Source organism: Antechinus flavipes, chromosome 2 (genome assembly GCF_016432865.1).
Source record: "Antechinus flavipes isolate AdamAnt ecotype Samford, QLD, Australia chromosome 2, AdamAnt_v2, whole genome shotgun sequence".
Classification (NCBI taxonomy): Eukaryota; Metazoa; Chordata; class Mammalia; order Dasyuromorphia; family Dasyuridae; genus Antechinus; species Antechinus flavipes.
The window spans coordinates 666,395,426-666,417,611 of record NC_067399.1 but is presented as its reverse complement, the minus strand read 5'-3'; the positions used below and the strand labels follow the sequence as shown (position 1 = coordinate 666,417,611).

Genomic DNA, 22,186 nt, shown 5'->3' with positions numbered 1-22,186 from the left:
CTGAGAAATAGTTAAATATTTCAATAGAGTATATTGGGTGGAAGAAAAATATCATCTAGAGTCAGCTGTAACCATCAACTATGTCTCAGTCCAACAATTCATTTCTCTCAGGATGGTAGCCAAAGTGTCTCAGTACTTCTCTTTAGGAAATCTCCATAGTGTATCTTCTGCAAAAATATCCTGAATTAAACTTTCCCAGTAATGTCTCTTAGGCTTTTTCTCCTTGACACTTAAGTCATTCATTCTCTCAGGAAGAAATTTATTCCTTTCCCCTTCAGTCTCTCATGTCTCTTTCCAGCCATGACAATTGACTGTTGTCAGTCCTCAGAATGACAGTTAAACTACTTCTCCCCCAAGATCCCATTCCCTTTAAAAATGTTGTCACAATATCCATCGTTTCTGTGAGATGGGTTCTTGTATCTTAATAATAGTCTCATATGAGGAACAAAAGAATAAGAATTGAAATCCCACGTAAAAACCTCAAACTGCAAACAAGTTACACTTTGATTAAAAATATACTTTAACAAAATAATGACACAATGACTCATTTTCTTTCATCTCATTTCATTTGCAATACTGTTTAATTTCCCCCTCAATTTACCATTGTCAGGATACATGTTCCAATTGTGTGTTCTCTCTGCATCAGCTTAGGAGTTCCCTTCCCATGGTTCGTCATAGTAATTAATACTCCATGTATTTTTAGCTCCTCTTTGTTAAATATCTGTATTATTTTGTTATAAAAATTTCTTACATATATTTACATATTTTACATACTAATACATAACATGGTAATTACAAGATATATTTTATGTTAACATGATATAACTTATGCTGTATTTCATATGGAATATACAACATGGCAATTTGTTATATATTTTATATATTTATAATCATTGATTTATTATATTTAATATAGTCTATATTTTATGTTAAAATATATACAGGTACTAATTTTTGTTGTTATACAGATAGATCCTCTAAATATTTTTGGACAACTGGATCTTTTTGGTGCTTACTTTAATAAAATCCTGTGAATTTAATCTTATTGGTGAGATCCCAGGTCAAAGGCTCCAATCTGTTTTCTATCTTGTCACACAAGAACTTTGCCAACAGCCTACGTCCGTAGACGTGCACATGTATGTCTTTTCAGATAAAATGCAAGCTCTTTGAGGGCAGAAACTATTTCATATTATTTTCGTATCTCCTAGCGCCTGGCGCAGGGTTTCAGCTTGATAGATGCTAATTGATTGACCAGTAGATTCTCATAGTCTCAAATAATGAATTTTATTGCTTTTACTCTTTCTGTTGATTTGATGGCATTATGTGCTAGCTTGTTGTAATCAGTACTTTGCCTTTCTCTAATTCTTGAAGGGGACTTAAATAACAGCTTTCCTAGAGGGAAGGGTAAGCCTAGCTTCCTTACTAGCAGTGTCCTTCAGTCATGTTTTGGGGGTGGTGATAAAAGTATCACCCAGAACCTTTCCATCCTTGGAGGAACCTCCCGTGTCTTGGAGTTTACTAAAAATCAATCTCTGAGTGCCTTTAAAAATGGTGTCATCACCAGCACTGTTTGTACTCGGACTTTTTCTCCTTGACACTTAAGTCATTTAAGCTCTCAGGAAGAAATTTCTCTTAGTCCTTCCCTTTCTGTCTCTCAAAACCTTCTTCCAGCCATGACAATCCCCCAAATGCTGACAGTCCCCAGAATGATACTTGAACTATCTCTCCTCCAAGATTCCATTTTCTCTTTAAAATGTCACCACAATACCCATAGTCCTTTTTTTCTCCTTTATTTTATGTGCCCCTTTCTCATTTTGCTTCATCAATGAGGTGATGGAGCCCAAATGTGGAGTTTCCACCATTGTCACAATGAGAGCAGGGGATGAATCCCATGTTCTAGTTAACCCTTTGTCCTCTTTCCAAGGAGGGAGGAAGGTTTGTGCTTGAATGTTGCCTCAGCCACTTGCCAGCTGTGGGACGCTGGACGCAACACTTAATCTTTCTAGCTTCAGATTTCCTCATGCATTAAGGGTAGAGAATCTACCCCAATGATATCTAAGACTCCTTCTAGCTTCAAAATCCAGAATCCTTTGAACTTCCTGGACATTTCTTTCTTCATTTATGAAATATGGAGGTTGAATCACATGATTTCTGGGCTCTAGGTTCTAGTTTTTATGATCCTCATTTATGTATTTTTGAGACTACTATGCCTTGTGCTGTGCTTTGGACAGAGTAGTTGCTAATCATTTTTATGTCCATTTCATGGATTTATGAATATAAAAATTATGAAATTATGAATCATATAAAATGAAATTATGAATTATGAGTAGAATATTATGAATATGAGTTTATGAGAATATTATTAAAATAAAAAATAGCTACACTCTAGTAATGAGCTTTCTATGCTTAACTAAACTACCCTTAGGAAACATGTACCCAGTTTCATGTACATGTACATGGTTTCTTTAACTTACTGCCTGGAACATTGTAGGCACTTAATAAATGCTTACTGATTTCATGATTGGTAGAGGACCTCTCAGAACCAGAATTTGACCATTTTGCCTTTAGGAAGCCAGGGTTACCTCTCCCCTGAGTTGAGACATTTGAGTATTTTTTTTTTCCTTTGTGGGGAAGGTATATGGTGGTAACTGTTTATTAAGATGTATAATTAGAAGAGCCATTCACTGACAATGTTGGTGCTGCTTAAGAGCATTTACTATAATTTGGTTCAAGAAATTTTTGATAAATTCATGAGCAAGAGGTCTATTCAGTGCTAGTTGAGAGAATTTAAGAGGCCTTGGAGTGTATCCTTAAATGATTGACCACAGCAATGCCCTCTTTTAAAATATTCCTTGCTGCTGATGTTAGAGAGAGAATTCTGCACCATATGATCCAGTGGGGCAATTATTTTGTACAGAGTTGGTGTGGCTAGAACTGAAGGTGATGGATGATCTATCCATCAGGCAGTTGGGGAAGACAGGAGAGAATGAGTATACTTATGCACTCCTGGTTATTGTAGTGGGGTCTGACTCCCTGTGACCTGCTTTGAGGTTTCTTGGCAAAATTACTAGAATGGTTTGCTATTTCTTCTCTAGTTCATTTTAGAGATGAAGAAACTGAGGCAATCTCAGTTAAGTGACTTGCTGAGGGTCACACAGCCAGTAAGTGTCTGAGGCCAGATTTGAACTCAAGAGAATGAGTCTTCCTGACTCCAACCCAGCCCTCTATCCATTGTGTTACCTATCTGAAAAGAAGCAGTTATTAAATGGCTACTATTACTAGACCTAAATCTGTTAGGGGCTAGAGATTTAAGAACAAAAATGAAATAGTCTCTGCCCTCAGAAAGTTTATATTATGTCAGGAGGAAAAACACATAAATCTTTTAAATGCAACCAAAGCAAATATAAGGTAATTTGGAAGAAAGAGAGAGGGAAGAACTAGCCCCTGAAGAAATCAATTATTTAAAAACCAGTCTTTAAGGGGATGAATCCAATGTTGCTGATGGAGCTTCTCTTTGTTTTATGTCCGTAGATTGATCTTCAGACATTCCTCACCCTTACAGATCAGGATTTAAAGGAGCTGGGGATTACAACTTTTGGGGCCAGGAGGAAAATGCTGCTCGCCATCTCAGGTAACTATGACAAAGCTACCAGAGTTCCAGGATGCCCCTAGATCGGGAATCTCATTGGTGTGAGTAGACCCACCAATGCCTGGCCTTCCTCTGGGGATCCTAAAAGTACTGGCTGCTCAGATTCAGAGTTTACAGGCTAGGTTCTGCCATTGGATTGGTTCTCCTCCATCTTCACTTTTTTTTAAGCAGTGGCAACTTCTGGGTCTACCGTTATTGATAAAGTGTCATGTGCCACGAGAACCTTCAATTCCTGAAATCTAAGTACTTGTCTTAAAAAAGTGATTTCCTTGTAACAGAACTTTTTAGAAATGCCAAAAAGGAGATGGTTTTTTAAAAAAAAATCATGGAAAATGATAGATATTGGAAAATTTGACTGTCAGTGATTTTCCTGGTTGCTATTTTGTGTCTTGGGCAGTGACTAAAGAAACACAAGTTTCTTTATAGATAATGGACTTCAGATCTGATACTAAATCTAACTGAATAGAGGTTATTGCCTCTAGAGAACTCAGGAGGTTTGGGGACTTGACAGAAGTCACAGTCTGAAAGTTTTGTGATTTAGGGTTCCAGCATCACAAGACTGTGTAAAGGTGATGTGGTGGCCTCTAATGAACGAAAGAAGAGACTGTCTCTCAGAATGTCCCAGGAGAGACTCTGGCACATCAGGGTAGAGAACCGAGTCTGGCCTTCACCACCACAGCAAAAGCATACACTGGCTGGTTCATTGACTTGAAGGTCTCCAGGGAGTGAGTGGAATGGATTAGATGGTGGGCCCAGAGCCTCTAAATGTACTTGGAAAATGTAAGGAAGAAAATGTAAGGACTGAGTCAGAAAAAAGTAAAAGGTCGTTTTTTCAGTATTTCCCTTGGAAGGATTCAGGAGGATAAAACTTCCCACCTAGGGGTCTTCCCTCACAAAGAGAAGGAAAAAACTGAGGAAAGTTGTTTCAAAGGGAACCTTTTATATAGAAAGTTGTTCCAAAGGGGTTGGTATTCTCCCAAACTATCTCTCAGCTTTGCTGGAAACAAAAAAAAATACGAAATGGCTTTTTAAAATGAAAGAAAAAATAGCTTAACATTAGAACTTAATGTGTCCTAATCTATTCAAAGATACATTTTTTTCCTTTGTTCTGGTATATGGAGGGATTTAGGGTGCCAGAGTACTCGCACAAAATGTTGATCTTGCTATTTCATCTTAGGATGATCTTCAGTCTAAACCAACTGGTCACTGCTTCCATTATTGACCTGCCAGGAAAGGTCACCAAAGCATTTTAGTCATCCAGTTCACCAACTATGACAAAGTGATATGGCACCATGATATGGTGTTAATGGATATGTAATGACGAAGATCATTTAGTGCATCTCCACAAACCTGGCTACTTAAATCGGATCACTGTTGAGTAGTAAAACGTTCGAGGTCTAAACAGAAGAAGGAGTCGAAGGCTATGGATTCCAGTCCTGATCTTGATACTAGCTTTGTGATGTTGGACAAGAAATTTAGGTCTTATCTTCCTCATCTATAAAATTAAGGGGTTGGACTAGATGACTGGGAGATCTTTTTCCACCTTAGGTCTGTGATCTAATGTGCTGGGAGTGGGAATATCTGGTCTAATATTGGCTCTGCCACTCGCTGGATATGAGAGCTTGGACAAGTCCCTCTAGCTCCCTGAGCCTTAGTTTCCTTCCTTCTCTGTAAAATAAGATAAGCTTGAAGGTAATTCAAGCTATCTCTGTGCTCCTCTGAAAATGTATGAGCATCCCAGAAAATGTCAGAAACTAATCAGCACTCGCTAAGAAGAGCATCACTCTTATCTAAAGCACAGAGAACATTCAGACTTTCTCTTAGAAAACCCTATTTGACTGTAGGCAATTTTCTTTCTTTCTTTGATTTCTTCCTTCCTTTCTTTTTTTTTAACTTCTTTTGTGGTTTGGAATAAATGTAATGAGCCCCCAAGAGAAGCCCCTGGACAGAAATGAGCTGAATAAATGGACTGAGTGGCCATTTCCCACCTCTTGTGACTTTGGAAGGCAAACATGATCACTCCTTGAAAGCCAATGAAACTAGATCCATTCACCGTCTCTGCTGCTTCTAATATGTTGGCGGAGCCCAGCTGTTCTATGGCATAATCCAGAGGAGCTTGGAACTGTCTTAATTTCTTCTTATTGAGGAGGGGTTCAGAAAGTTTTCGGAGTTTCTGCTTATGATACATGCCAGGGGAAAGTCATCACTTAATTTAGTGAAGAACTCCCTGGCATAGACCCCGTAGCTTGTGGGATGCTTTCATCAGAGGTCACCGTGTCCCCAAACTGGTCCACAGGTCCATGGTAGTGTCTTTCCCCAAAGAGACCAATTGGGGAAAGAGCTTGGCTTTTGGATGGCCCGGGAGAGCTTTATGTGATCCAGCCCCGGGAGTGCTCCGAAGTGCTCATCTGCTTCTGACGGGCAGGGAGGACTTTGAATTAGATGCTGTTTTTGAACACACTGAAGGCATGAAGGAGACACTTAAAGTGTGATTTGTTCTCCTTTGTGGAGAACTTAGAAATAAACTAAGCGGCTCCTTTTGTCGCCCGCTTTCCCGAGAAGCCGGAATTCCAAAGGCTTCTTTGTTTAGCGGGGTCCATCTGACCTGTTGGTGTTCCTCAAAGGAAGATGTTTTCAATTTGACCTTTTGTGTAGAAAGCAGGATGGATGGTGGGAGGTGCAGAGGGAAGACACAGGCCTGGGATTCAAACTTCAGCTGTGCCATTGTAGTCTTGGGCAAGGCACTTCTTTTTGCCTCAGTTTCCTCTTTTATAAAAAAAGAAGGGTTGGTCTCTTCTGGTTCTAAATATTGTATCAGGTTACAAAAGAATTGGGGCCAGAATTTTTTTTTTTTAGCATGTTAAAGGAAAAGAAAATCTCCATCTAGAAGGGAAGTTAGAGAATTAAAGTCAGGGTAGCAGCGTCATAACCCACTTAAATTTCCTTATAAAATGGAAATTCTCACTATTTCAGACATTGGGAGCAAGTGGCCCCCTGTTTAGATAGGGCCCCAGCAAAAGCACAGGCTTCACTCCCAGCCTCAGTTAGATCTAACATCTCCCGCCCTATTCTTTTAGTTTGTGACTCTGGTCAGATGCGCAACAAGATCCTGAGGGCGGCCAGGATTGTGTGAACCTTGGAAATACAAGGACGAAAGGTTGGTATTCTCCCAAACTCTCCCTCAGCTTTGCTGGAAACAAACAAAAAAACCCAGGAAGAAATGGCTTTTTTTTAAATGAAAGAAAAAACAGCTTCTCATTAGGGCTTAATCTGGCCTGATCTATTCAAAGGCACTTTGTTTCTTTCTTCTGGTACTTGGGGGGACTTAGCATGCCAGAGTATCCGAGCTTCTTGCAGGGACCGCCAGCCCTTAGCGCTGGCCTGGGTGCCTCTGGGACGAGGCATTTCCTCATCAAGCTTCCAGTAGTAGTTTGTTCAGGTGATGCCCTTTGCCTCTGGACTGGACTGCATTGTCCTCCTGAGCTTCCCAGTGTGTTTCGTCCAAGGGGACAGTGCTGGACTTGATCGTTTTCTGTCTGTCTGTGAAATCGAAGCTAGAAAGCAACGCAGAAATAATCCTCCCTGGTCTTATAGCTTTGCTCCCCACGTATCCCTTGGAGCATAGCAGTAGCTACCATCTCTTGGACATGTAAACTTACCCTCCCGGGAGTATGGAGGACTAAGGACGCCTGAGAGGGGAAGGAGCGAGGAGCCATCACGCTGCCCTGTGAGCTTAGTTCTGTCTCCCAAATAGTTTCTTTTTTCTTTTGGGGGATGAGGAGGGAAGAGGGATTGCAAGCAGATAGAAATATACCACTATCATTGGGAAAGCTATCCTTAACCAATGTACCAAGCGTCCATGTTTCAGTAACTGCTCGGGCTAGAGAGAAAAATTGGAAACAGTTCCCTGGCTTCAAGGAGCTAACGCTCTACTCAGGAAAGTGATACCTCTTTGTGAAACATAAGTACTAGTTGGACCCCCCGATGATGGCTTTTCCAGCCCAAGTTCTAGTCCTCGGGACAGTATAAATACTAGTTGGACCCCTAGATGATGGCTTTTTCAGCCCAAGTTCTAGTCCTTGGGACAATATAAGTACTAGTTGGACCCCCCGATGAAGGCTTTTCCAGCCCAAGTTCTAGTCCTTGGGACAGTATAAATACTAGTTGGACCCCTAGATGATGGCTTTTTCAGCCCAAGTTCTAGTCCTTGGGACAACATAAGTACTAGTTAGACCCCCTGATGATGGCTTTTTCAGCCCAAGTTCTAGTCCTCGGGACAGTATAAATACTAGTTGGACCCCTAGATGATGGCTTTTTCAGCCCAAGTTCTAGTCCTTGGGACAACATAAGTACTAGTTGGACCCCCTGATGATGGCTTTTCCAGCCCAAGTTCTAGTCCTTGGGACAGTATAAATACTAGTTGGACCCCCAGATGATGGCTTTTCCAGCCCAAGTTCTAGTCCTCGGGACAGTATAAGTACTAGTTGGACCCCCAGATGATGGATTTTCCAGCCCAAGTTCTAGTCCTTGGGACAATCTGTGAAAAAGCTGTACCTCATTGATAGAGGGAATATGCTCCACTCTTGGACAACCCTACAGCTCTTTGGAAAGAGCTTTTTCTACCACATGTCTAAGGGAAATTTAAAATCATCATGTGCTTATTTGTGCTTGAGGGGGGTGTGTAAGAGAGAGACAGAAGATCTGAAGTTTCTGCAGAACCACAAGGAGTCTCTAAGGTCATCTAGACCCAAAGACTCATTTTACAGTCAGGGAAACTGAGGCCCAGAGAGGTTAGGTAATGTGTTCAAAGTTCAATAGTTCACAGTTAAGTGAATGGCTGAATTGTGATGTCTACATGCATATTCTCTCCCCCCTCACTGTACCATGTTGCCAATCTCCTTTTGTTTCTTCAGAATTAAACTGAGTTGGTTTTTTTGAGGACTATTTGGAAAAATGTGGCAAGACATCATAGAATGGAAACTTTGTTTGCCCAATACCGGGCTCCTGATTAGTGCTATTCTAGCCAACAAAAAAAAATTGTTATTTACGTGGTCTCCTTTGACTTTCTCTTAACACCCACTTTCTATCCCTGATCCCAATGAATGGAATGGAAGCCATTCACATAAGTAAATGCTTCTTGGAGCAGTTATCTCAGATTTTTGGAGATCGTCTCATATAGTGTCGACAGAACTGGGCTCTAGAAATATCAGGACGTTTGGGCTGTCCTGGTTCTCTTTGGAAATTAGTTATCAACTAACATCTGTGTGCCTCAGTTTTCCTCTTCTGTCAAATGGGAAGAAAAATAAGAGTAGCGAGCCTGCCTTTGTAGGATAATTTATAGAATTCAATGAGACAATATAGCTACTCATTCACACATTCGACTAACACCAAAGGCCTCTTAGAGAGGCAGGGTCATGAACTAGAGAAGAGTGTGTGGTAGACTGAAGACTTGGATTTAAATCTCTCCTGGCTGAGAGACCTTGGGATTCATAAGTAGGAAATACAAAGACCAGGTAACTTGTCATGAAGATCCAGTGAAATAAGGTGTTAAATGTTTTGCAGTCCTAAAATTGCCACAGAAATGTGAGTTATGGTTATTACTATTATAATTATTCTGACTGGAAAGCATGTATAATGAGTAGGGGGGACATTAAAAAAAATCTAACCCATGGTACCAATATCAAGTTTCCCATCTCCCCCAAACAGCAGACATCAGAACTAACGATGGCCCCGTGGACCTTTTTCCCCAAATCACAGAACCTTAGAGGTAGGAGGAGCCTTCGAGGGCATAGGGCCCTTCCTTTGCTCAGACAAGGATCCCTTTAACAGTATCCCCAGCGAGTGCCCAAGCAGCTTTAGCAAGATCTCCATTGAGAAGGAGCTCACTGTCTCACTAGGCAATCTATACTACTCCCTGCCAGTTAAACAGCTAGCTAAGTCAGCTTTCCTGCTTAACTGTGACCATGGTCGGGTGATGAGACTGAATATTCGTATTTGAAGGCAATGGCAGATTTGCCGCTTTCTCGAGCTCCATGAGCTCTCCCCACCAACTGGAGGAGTCATTGCAAAGTATCCGCAAATCCAGATGCGTTTCGGCCCTCTCATCAGGTGACTTGACTTCATCAATGAGCAAACCTACCATCTACTGACAGAGAGAGTCATGTCTTGCACATATTAAGGGCTACTATTTTTCAAATGGGCATCTATCCTGTTGTGGTGGATAAAGCAGCAGTTTGTGAAAAAATTACCCATGCATATATCTTGTAAATAAAAAGCTATAATAAAAAAGCATTATTGAAGCCAGATTAGCTGTTTAAAAATCCTCATTTGTTTCTTCATTCAGTGGGCCATCTTCCTGGGATGGAGAGGGAGAGGGACTGAAATGTTTTAAAACTTAACAAGGAGTTCAAACGGTTGGGTTTCATAGAATTAGAGAGTAATTTTTCCCATAATGATGGGGGAAAGTCCCATCCAGAAGAGCTCTGCCTTCCAGAACTAAGCTTATTTTCTGGTCTCTATTACTTATGATAGACTATGAGAGTCTACAAGACATAGAGTGGACAGTGAACTGGCATCAGGAAGACCCTAAACCCAAAGCACGGCCACCCCTGACAGAGCCTGGGTGACTCTGGGCGAGTCACATAACCTCTCAGTGCTTCGGATAGCTCTCCTATCTGCAAAAAAGATAAGGATCAACCTTGGTAGATGGAGTTTCCTCATTGAAAATTCCCCTCGCTTGTGAAATCACAGATTTTCCCTTTACCCCCCACATGTTTAGGAACAAGGTCAACTTTTCATGGCTTTCTACTTTTGATGTGTGTGTGTATGTGCGTATATATTTATATATAGAGAGAGATAATATCAATATATGTATGTATACACACACACATATGTTGACCTAATCTTTGGATATATATAAATAGTCCAATTCATTTCATGAAAAAATTGTGATGTACTTCATTTGGAGCAGGAACTTTCTTGGGCTGACAGCCTTATTACTGTGATTATTCACTTGTTTGTTTGAATTGGTCAAGTTTTTTCCTGAAGACAAAGAGACTTGCAGTTGAAAGGGTTTTCTCGTGACCAGTTTATGGGGGTGAGAACAGGGGTCTGGGTCCAATTCTGGGCTTTGGAAACATGAGGATTCTCTCCGAGTCCATCCTTGCCTCTCTGCTGAGTGCATTTCTACTTCTCGTCCTTTTATATTTGGCTCGAACTATCCAAATATTATCACATGCTTGGCCCTTAAAAATTTAATAACGTTTCTCATTTCCTCTGTCATGCAAGAACTCTGTGCCAGCTACCCTATTAAATATGCATATCTTCTGTGAAGTCTGCCCGCCTTCCTTCCCTTCCGCAAGGACGCTGTCGGGGAGGGGGCTGAAGAGGACGCTCTTTGATTTGTTGTTCTGGGTTCCAGAGAGTTACTTTCGCATCTGTGACTAACAAGCATCCACTCTGTGTTGCCAAGCCTTCGCCATTGTAATTGAACTACTTTATATTCTAACTGGGCAGTGGATTTGATTTTTGGTTTTTTTTTTTTTTTAACCAAAACAGTTTGCCTTTTCTCAATAGACTTTGAGCTGTAAATACAGATCCTGATGTCAGGGTGAGATGCTACAAAACAGACTGTTCTAGGTCTCCTAGGCTACCTTAGATATGGATTCAAATCTTGATAATTAATTCATGTTCTTCCCCCACTCCCCTTTCTCCCCTTTCCTCTCTGTCTTCCCTAGAACTGAATAAAAACCGAAGGAAACTTTTCGAACCACCCAATACGCGAGCCTCTTCTCTGGAAGGAGGAGCCAGTGGGAGGCTGCCTCGTCAGTATCATTCGGACATTGCTAGTGTCAGCGGCCGCTGGTAGCGCCGAGCCTTGGCTCTCCCCCAGATAACTCTTGAGTTGGACACAGGGATCCTGTGGCCGACCAGCTGTCACTGCACATCACCCTCAGCACTTTGGCATTGGGGACCAGGACCAAAGCGTTTTGAAGAAACATTCATCTGTCGTCTTGCAGAACACCGAAATGTGGATTTCTTTTTCTTACATAGATTCGACAGAATTTGCAATAATAATAATAATAATAAGAGGGGTTTAGTTTTTTTATTTCCTACAAAATGTATGCACTGAATTTTTACTTTGAATGAAGGATAAAGAATTGACATCTGAGATGCTGAAGAGCAGAGATTTTTTTGTGTTTGTTTGGAGGTGGATTTTTGGATTTGTTTTTTTTTTTCTTTTGTTGTTTGGGTTGTATTTTTTTTATCAAGTTGGAATTTTCTGGTACTGCTTAAAAATAATTATTGAGGTCTTTCAGCACTTTACATGTCCTGATTTCTTGTCCTGTGGAAATTATTTTTTTTCCCTCCTGTTTTTTTTTTTCACATCAACTCATATATTGGCCCCAATCAAATTCAGCCATGTGTTCCTACTAGATAAAATTTCTCCCACTGATGGTACGAGATTATGATCTTTATGCATATTATCCTATAATTTCATGGCGAGTGGCCGGGATGGGAGGGTGGAAGGTGATAGAAAAACAGTTCACTTGGTTCTGGACCAATTCTATCCGTTTAGGTTTTGCAGCCTAGAAACCTTTAGCCCTGAAATTTGCTCATCTGTAATCAGTGTGATGAAAGACCAAGATGGATCTTGCAATATTAATCCTTTGCAGTCTTCATATTTAACTGCTGCCTGTATTGCCAAAAAGAAATGATTTTAATGGTTGTCTGAAGGCAAAGGGCTATTTTTTAGTATACTGCCACTAAAGGACATTTATTTATATCAGACTTTTATTTTTAGGTACTATAAGCATTAGTGTACTTAACAGAGGAAACTGAGACCTACTAAAATATATGGTAGAGAATGATTGGCATTCATGCGACTGGAGCTCAAACCCAACTCTATTTAACAGACAAGACAGCACTGATGCTGTGATAACGGGAAGCAGCGGCCACAGTGCTGGCTCCATAGGCGATTCTTAGGCACCAAACACGTGCGCGAGGTATCCGGAATCCTAGGCGGTGTTTGGCTGACATTCATCTGGGGCAGGGGAAGCTGGTTGTCTTCGGATGGGCCCTTTCCAACCGTGGCTGGGCTTGAAATACCCACGGCCACAACATCAGTGGTCAGAGCTCCTAATTACATTCTGATACTGTGAAAGTCCACGAAACCTGGCAATGTTTCCTGTGTCTCTCTTCAGACATCCTCTTATAGACTTAGGAAGGGTTTACATGGAAGAAAAAAAGTCCAAATATGCCTATGTGCCTCTCTCTCCCTCTCCCCCTTTTTCTTTCTCTCCCCTTTCCTCATCCTTGTCTCCTTCCCTCCTCCCCCTCTCTCCCTCCATCTCTCTTCTCTCAAGTTCTCCTCCACTCTTGCTCTTTTCTCTCAATCTTTTGCTCTCTTGATTTTTTCTCTCAATCCCTTGCTTTCTATTTTTCTTCTTTCATCTTTCTTTTCATTTTTCCTTTCTTCTCTCCTTTTCCCCTCTCTCCCTCCTTTCCTTCCTCTCTCCCTCCCTTCTTCCCTTTCTCCCTTTCTCTTTTCCTCCCTTCCCTTCCCTTCTTCCCTTCCTCTTTCTCTCCTTCCTTCCCTCCCTCCTTCATCACCCCCCCCCCAAGTCAGGTTCCAAGTGCATTAAATTTGTAGAAATACTTTCTCATAAGAAATCTTGGGGTTCACCTGTACTGTAAAGCCTTATTTATGTTCAATCTTCAGAACTTTAAAAATGGACATAAACCACTGTCAAGTGCTCTAAGCAGAAGACATTAAGATAAGCATTTACAGTAGTTGAGTTTAATGTGTGTGTGTTTTTTTTTAATGGAAACATGGGATGAAAAATTCTTGCTGACACTTTTTCATGGAGAAATCCTATCCTTAAAGAAAGGAAAGAAAATTGAGGAGACAATTTGCACAGAGAGAGAACGTTTTTCACTTTAAAAAATAAAGGTGGCCATATTGAAGGCATAACTGATGAGGCAATCATGGAATGATCAGTGATAATTGCAAATAAGAGACTGCTCAGCTGGAGATGGAGCCAGATCTTCTTCATGATGTGGGATTGGAATGCTCTCTCTACAAGTAGATCTGATGATGGGCATTTCTTCCACTTGATTCATTTAAATCTGTCACACTCAATTGTCCGCACCTGGTAGTGACTCCCATTTGAGATTCAGATTTAGCTGAGTTAGTCTCTTGAATTTTGCCATTCTTCTTTTACAAGACCTCCCTAGTGGGAAAATAAGTTGTTTCTTTTGTGAGAACAACACGAGGCATTGCAGCTAGAGAAAGAAGGCAAAACGTGGCTGATATTCAGTAGATTGTGTGTCTTGAGAGCAAGACTTGTCTAGCTATACCAAAATGAAGGATACCCCAGGACCCCTCCAGTAGTCAACAGAGGTGCAGAACCCAACCACCCAATCAGCAACAACAACCAAAAAAAAAAACACTGGAAATTAATTTTTCTCACTTCTTTTGGATTCCACAAAAGGAATAGAATGCTGCCTTGGGCAGTGTGGTCAGTGTTACATGATGCACAAAACATTGGGATTGATAGATTCAAATGTTAGTTTTAAATCTGTGCCTTAATAGTGACCAGTTATCTGTAAATATGGAGCAGATACAGACTGTATTTTTGTGTGGGTTTTGTCCTTTTACTGATTTTTTTTAAAAAGAAGAAAGATGGAATTAAATGTTAAAAATGGGAATTTTTCAAAACTAATCAATTGTTACATGAGAAATAAATTGATATAACCTCTTTGTATTGTTCTTGGCGACTGTGGTGTGTTTCATGCATGTTTTCCCTCATACGGAAGAAGCCTCATTCTGCGTTGTGGCCAAAGTGAGTCAGAGACACTATTCAGCTCAGAAACTAGCTCACAGTCTCCTGCATGGGTTTAGTGGGCTCTGTTTAAGAGACTTGCAGTTAACCTTTGTGGTGCTGGTGTTGTGTAAAATAAGAATATCAGCATTTGCAAACACAGCAGGGAAGGCAGACTGCAAGGACAGAGTCCTGAATTGGGGATCCGAAGCCCTGAGTTTAAATCCCAGTTTTGCATTTTTCCATGTTTAGGGCAGCATGGAATAGTGACCAGACCACTGGACTTGGGAACCAGGAGAACCTGGGTTCAAATTCTGCCTCAAGCACTTGCTAGATGATCTTGGACACCTCTTGATTTTTCCACCTGTAAAAAGAAGGCAGATATTTAATGACATTCAATGTTCCTTCTAATTATAAATCTATTAGTTTATGATCACAAAGTATATAAATAAAGACCCATATGACCTGATGGAGTTCTTCACTTTTATGGTCTTAATTTTGTGTGGGCATGTTGAAAATGAAGTATTTGGACTTGATCTCTAAGCACTCTTATGGTTTTAAATGCTGTGATTCCCAAAACTTTTCACTAGTTGAAAACCATAAATATATTGACATGTATAGGTACGTAAGTGTGAGTATATACTCTCTCATAGGTGTCTGTATGGATCTGTGGAAAGAGGATGGGATTTTCAAAATCTATCAAATCTCAATTGGAATGGACGCTCAGAGGCTACATAATTCTGACTAGTATCCGAGAAATTTCAACTCATTTTGGAACTTATTTGGCAAGTCGTATTACATAATATCAGCATTTATCCTTCCACCTAAAAGAAACATTGTGAAAGCATTCAATTCTATGATTATTAATCCCCGGCTATATACTATGTACTTTTCTAGGCTCTAGGCAAAGATGGAGAAAAGAGCCTCTGCCCTCAAACTTCCATTTTTTCAGGAAGTGTGACACGGACTCAGATACACAAATGCAAAGTAAATAGAAGACTAGATCTAGTAATTTAAAGAGGATGCCAGAGGACTAATAACTGGGGACACTATTAGGAGGAGACACCTGGGCTGAGTGCTGGAAAAAAGCAGGGATTATACAGTTATGTTAGGGGAATGGTATTTAAAAAGACAGAGACTTAAAAAGGTGATGAACGTTGAAAGGCAACGTGATTCATTGGCCAAAGATCAAACTCTGGAACTTCAGAAACTAGTACAAAAGCTATCTGTGCTTTGCACACAGAGTACAGGAGGCATTTATTGAATGTTTTTAGCGTGTGATGATAATTTGTTGCAAGGTCCAAACAGGAATGTGCTTACCACTCTTGGCAAGAGCCAATTGTTCCAATTTCATTGTGATCATTTAATCTCAGAAGTCAGTAGTTGCTACAAATCAGGGGACTGATTTATCATTTTGTTGACTGTCTAGATTTAAGAAAGTGTTAATGCAAATTCAATTTAGAAGATTCAACCATCTCACTTCCTCTTTCCCCAGATGATTGTTGAATGTTTATCCTGATACCTCTAGATCCATTCACACAAATATAACCATATAATAAACAATTGCCTGTTGCCTTGGTGACTGGATGGATTCTTAGTCTAGGAAATTTACAGAAATAATTCGATACTTCAAAAATCTATGATTTTTTTGATTCTGTGTATCTTTTCCCCAGCACAAATAATGACCTTAGAAAATGATATTTCTTGATTTTTTTTCTGAATTACTTCATTCTCACTGTTGCCACCACCCTAAGCTTTCCTAGCCCTCTTAAAAGGGATAATTGACTAAATGGGGTAGGGGTGGGGAGAAGGGATATTTGGAAATGAGCATATAAAATGAGGATATAATGACATATCATGTCAGTAAAAATAAGACTAACAAGATTGGTGGACAAATGGTGAATTTTGCAAGCCAATATGAGGTTTTGTGTGTTTTTGATAGGCAAAAGGGAACTATTGAAGATTTTAGAGTAAGGGCTGATGTGGTTAAAGCTGTATTTTAGAAATATCAATGTGACAGCTGTGGATACTCATGGGATTCTTGCAATTCCTTTTAACCCAAGTGATATAAATAAGATGTAGCCTGATTGACAAATATTTATAAGAGAAACAGAGATTTAGAGAATAATAATACAAATAAATGAATAACATAAACTTGAAATCAACATGCAAACATACCAGAATTAGTGATTCAAGTCGGATCAAGGTTGGTCTCTAGGGTCAGTGATGTCCCTGTAGCCTAAAGCCATTCTGTAACTCCTATTTTGGAATGCCCTGGAAGTGCTTGCTTCCAAATATCCATCTAATCTGACAAGCAGTCGAGTATCTCCAATATGGCAGGCAGTGGGACAAAAGCCAAAGCAAAGCAAAAGAGCTCTGGTTCGGGGACTGGTTAGTGCTACTGTGTGGGATAAGAAATATAAACAGATAATAAATGGCCAAGTAAGCCTGATCTTTGGAGGAGGAGGAGAGTGTGGGCTTGCACACACACAGTTCTACACACACATACACTACTCTGGGGATTAGGAATTGAATGAATGGTAGCAAGGAAAAATCTCATGTAAAAAGTTGCATTTAAGAAAAGTCTTGAAGGAAGTTACAGATTCTAAGAGGCAGAGGTGAAGAGCATTCTATAGACATGGGGGGTGGCCAGGCAAAGTCACAGAAATGGGCTTCGGATCCAGACAATATAAATAGGTTAATTTGACTAGAATATAGACTCTATAAAGGTAATTCTGGAGTAACCTAAAAGATAGCCTGGAGCCAGAGTGAAAGATTGAAAATACCAAGTTGAAGAATTAACAATTGATCACGGAGGAAATAGAACACTACTCATTTTTCTTGAAGGGACAGTGACATGGTCAGAAATAATTAGGAAGATATTTTTTCCGGTATAGAACAGGATGAGTTAAAGGAGAATTTGGGTTCTAGAAATTCAATTAGGAGACTACTGCAATTGTCTAAGTGAAACGGGATGAGAGCTTGGACTAGGCTAAAGAAAGGGAATGAAAATGAGATGAAAGTAGAATCAGCAAGACTTGGTGCTATATTACATGGCGGTGGGGTGGAAGAGAACAAAAAATCTTGAGAAGGACTCTAAGATCTTGACCCTGGGTGACTGGAATGATAATTATACCCTCCCGAGGACGTAGAACAATTTGAAGGAGACATGTTAGGAGGGAAGATAATGAGTTCCCTCTTGGATATGAAATGGATAGTCACATATCCCCTGCATCTGATGAAGTGGGACTGGAGCTCAGGAGAGTATCTGAGCCTGGATATATCAGTTTGGTCGTTTTGGGCATAGAGATGATAATTTAACCCATGAGAGATGATGAGGTCTTGGGAGACTTCACAAGTATTCAAAGAGAGAATGTCTTGAAAGAAGAAAGAAGAGAAGAGGGTTCAAGAAAGAACCCTGAAGTCCACAGAGTTAGGGAAGTGACATGAATGATGATGTCACAAAAAAGAGAAAAATCTTGAGAGAGCCATATTGCAAAAAACCATCAAGGAGCATGTAGGATGGAGATAAGGACAATCAGCTGTAGCAAATGCAGTAAGAGGCAACTTGTTGCATTTCCTCCATTAGATTATGAGTTTCTTGAGAGCAGAAACTGTCTTTTTCTATTTTAAATACCCCTATGCTTAGCACAATACCTGGTACATCGTAAATATATAGTAAATGGTTTACAGACTGTCCCCTGAGAGTGGATTTGATTTTGTAGGATATCTAAAATGTGCACAATATCTAGCCTAATGAAGGAGGTGGATGATCAGACTTGGGCAGACCATTTTTTTCTTTATTTGTGCTCACTCTGGGTTTTAAATCTACCTATTTACACAATCTAAATACTATGTGTTTTTAAATTTCCTTTGGAAGTGGGTCATCATCATCCAGTTTGCCTATGCTCATAGAGAATACAATTGTTTTCTATTAAAAACAAATTTATCTAAGTGAGCTCAGTACTATTTGATTATAATTATCATGACAGAGCCAAGAGAGATATTTCACAAATACTTCATCAAAGAATTTGAAGATTTTGTTGGTTTTTTAAAAAATTCTTTGACTCATCCTGAAAGGAATAGGAAACAATATTCTATTTCCCCAGGGTTCAGCCCTAAATGCATTTTGGAACCAAATGTAGGGAATGAAACTGCCCCTCAACTATGGAGGCAAAACCAGTGTGGGAAGAAGAATCTTTAGGAAAAAGTGACAATCCCTGAAAGGTCATTTTGGAGAGAAGGGATGGAATGGTGACAGGGTCCTGTGTACAGGAGCTGGGGAGGAGAGATCTTATCCAATGAGATATGTGATCATTTTCCCTTCAAGACTGGGAAAAACAAAGGGCTTTGAACAGACAATCTTGGGTGCTTGGTGATACTTTATGGAAAGATTGGGGAAATGAGACAAACACCTTAGCCAAACTCTTAGGGGAAAAATGTGCATTCAGGCACATACTTCCTGAAAGCACAGGGCTGGCTTTGTTCAACTCTCCGATGCATGCTTGGAAGCGGTTGTTTTGGAAGGCAGCTTGTATCTTTATAAGTTCAGAGATGTGAGGGGGGTGGGCAGGATTCTAGACTTTTTCTTTGGCTTTAATATCAGTGAAGTGAAGTATCTCATTTCCACCCGGCCTGCTTGCCTCTCATCATAAATCTTTTCTTTGGATTGAGGACAGCCATATTAGAAAATGATGCCAGTGAAGTCCCAAACTGAAAGCAAATTTCTAGAGGAAGAAGGAAAATTCCATTTAAAAAAAATAAAGAAACTTGGACGTGATCAAAATGATCAATTGTGTAATATTTCATCAGCTGCATGAGGGTGAAAAAAAATCCAGAAACCCTATGGAAATATCTTGAAACACAATTGACAAGAATCATTTTATTAAACATCTCCTATGGGCCAGAAATATACTTCATAGATGCGATATAAAGGAAGAACAAAACAGCCTCTATTCTCAATGATAGAAGTTTAGTTTGTTCAGACTCTTGATGAAACCTAAACACCCTCCCAGAATGTTCTTACATATAATGTACTTTTCATTAGGTTTCCAATTCTTTTGTGAAGTCTGTATCCATGAATCTTGAAAGCATTATCTATTTATGATGCTCAGTGTATCAAATTCAACTTCCCTAGTCCCTCAACTTCTAGCCATTTTATTAAATATATTGGAAGGGACAAGGGGACCAGGTGTGTGATTTTCTGGTATAGGGAAACCCCAGTTAAGGAAATTTCTAACAATACAGGTTGGCACCTTTTCTGCCTAGAGCCCTGAGAGAAGTTAAGTAACTTGTACAGGCTCACACCATGAGATCATGTGAGAGGCAGGACCTGAATTCAGGTTTTCCTGGGTTTGAGGATGGCCACCTCCTGCTGCTGCAGCAATGACTAGTCTTAATCAGCTGTAGGGACCAAGTTCTGCCAAGTGAACCCTCTTTTTTGATTATAGTAAGTTTATTTATTTTAAATACACATTACTTTATGAATCATATTGGGAGAGAAAAATCAGAGCAAAAGGGAAAAACCATGAGAGAGAAAAAAAAACCAGAAAAAAAGAAATGAACATAGCATGTGTCAATTTACATTTAGTATCCTTAGATCTTTTTTTGGATGCAGATGGTGTTTTCTGCCCAAAGTCTATTGGGATTGCTTTGGATCACTGAACCATGAGAAGAACCACGTCTTTCATAGTTGATCATCATCTATCGTTACTGTTATTGTGTACCATGTATTCCTGGTTCTGCTTGCTTCACTCAGCATCAGTTCATGTAAATCTTTCCAGGCCTTTCTATAATCGGCTCGTTCATCATTTTTTATAGAACGATAACATGCCATTACCTTCATATTCCACAGCTTGCTCAGCCATTCCCCAATTCATGAGCATCCACTCATTTTCCAGTTCTTTGCTACTAGAAAAAGAAAAATGTTTGCTACAAACATTACCAAATTCCTCGGGACGTTTTAGGGGTCACTGTGGAGCTCTCTGATCTCAGAGCTGGCTGCCTCTTTCTCCTGACTCTACCTTTTGTATATGGTGCCATTCATCCTTTAGTCTAAGGTTTGGAGATTTATATTGTCCAACTCTTTCGACTCTAGCCCTCCCCACCCACTTTAGGAAAACTTTGCTTATCTCTTTTCACTTGATGCCATTTACCATGGCACTATGCTCTATACTTCTTTAACCATAATATGGAAAGTGAATAAAAATGAGTTTGTGGCGCATCCAAAGCAGGTTTCTTCTCCCAACCTATGAATCCTCCTCATATACCCTCTCACAGCAAATCCCAGCCTTCCTCCTGCTTGTTCCCTTAGGGAACTTGTGAGGGTCAACCATGAAGCTGTTTCATGCTTAGCAAGTCCAAGAGGACCATAGATTAATAGCTGGAAAGGACACGAGAGGCCACTGAGAACCATTCTTTCATTTATAGATGAGAAGATCTAAGCCCAGAGAATTTAGGTAACTTGATCAAATCATGAAATTGCTAAGATGTTTGAAGCAAGATCAAACACAGGGCTTCCGACTCTAATGAGAGCTCTGGTCACTGTGCTAACCGGCTGCCCAAAGGACTTCTGTCCAGCCTTTTTCGGGGAGATGTTTGAGAGCTGGGAGAGCTCTAGCTGGTCTCAGTCTCTTACCTTCATGATAGAACATGTGGGCTGGTATCAGCCAGATCAGGTTCAGGCTGACCCCGCTTTCCAAATCAATATCTCTTCTCCACTCCTGCAGTGCTGGTCGGCATTAACGGGTAGGAAGAGGAGGAGATTCTGTCTTCCTGAACATAAATGGCCTTGGTTTCCTGACTGACACAGATACAGACAGACAGACAGACAGACAGAGACAGACAGACAGACAGAGACAGAGACAGAAAGACAGAGAGACAAAGACATAGACAGTGACAGAGAGAGAATCAGAGACAGTGACACACAGAGACAGAGACACACAGAGAAACAGAGACAGAGAGACAGAGACAGAGAGATAGAGAGACAGAGACAGACAGAAACAGGAAGACAGAAACAGAATCAGACAGTAACAGAGAGAAACAGAGACAGAAAGAGACAGAAACAGAGTCAGAGAAAAATGTTTTGCTAAGCAGAAATGTGTATATTTACATACACAATTATTATTTGTATTATACATATACCTATACATATGTCTCTCTATCTAAAGCCAATAGTAATGACGATGAATGTATAGAACGAGAAGCATGAGAAGAGCCCCAGTTGGGCCCACCTCTTGCATGACACTGCAAACAGTGACGTGATGAGGATGTCGAGTGCACTCGTGAGCCGTGACTGAGATGTGCTGGGTCTCCGCCCTTGTCACTGCTCCGTTTTAGAGCTGCTGACGTCAGCCTTTGGTTCGAGGGCAGAGGTGCCAGTTTCTGATCCAGATCATGACTGGCTAAATGCTCTTCTCCCACTGGGGGAGGCCATGAGGCATGGAGGAAACTGATGGAGTCCTAGTTCTAATCCCAGCTCCCACTAATCAGCTCTGTGACTGTGGGACGGTCCCTTAAGTCTCTGGGTCTCAGTTTTCTTGTCAGTCAGTGCGTGTTTATTAAGCACCTCCTCTGTGCTGGGCACCATACTCATTATCTAGTGAAGATAACTTCCAGCCTCCTCCCCAGCTGGGCTAGATGTACTTGCACCCCAGGGGCAACAGTCAGGATTAACCCTAATCTCCCCAGGCTGTACCGGCACGTGTGTCTTACG

General features: G+C 40.5%; 1 protein-coding gene across 2 annotated transcripts in view; it reads left to right on the top strand.

The window, feature by feature from the left end:
- BICC1 (BicC family RNA binding protein 1) overlaps positions 1–14,420 on the top strand; it is a 262,599-nt gene extending 248,179 nt beyond the window's left edge. The window contains exons 20-22 of one of the 2 annotated variants that reach the window (XM_051982629.1): positions 3,532–3,631; positions 6,727–6,806; positions 11,386–11,484. In XM_051982629.1, coding sequence (XP_051838589.1) covers positions 3,532–3,631; positions 6,727–6,782 — 156 coding nt within the window. In that variant the 3' untranslated portion in view covers positions 6,783–6,806; positions 11,386–11,484. Of the gene's footprint in view, positions 1–3,531; positions 3,632–6,726; positions 6,807–11,385 lie in introns of both variants that reach the window. The other variant, XM_051982628.1, reaches the window with a different exon arrangement.
- The last annotated feature ends 7,766 nt before the right edge of the window (positions 14,421–22,186 follow it).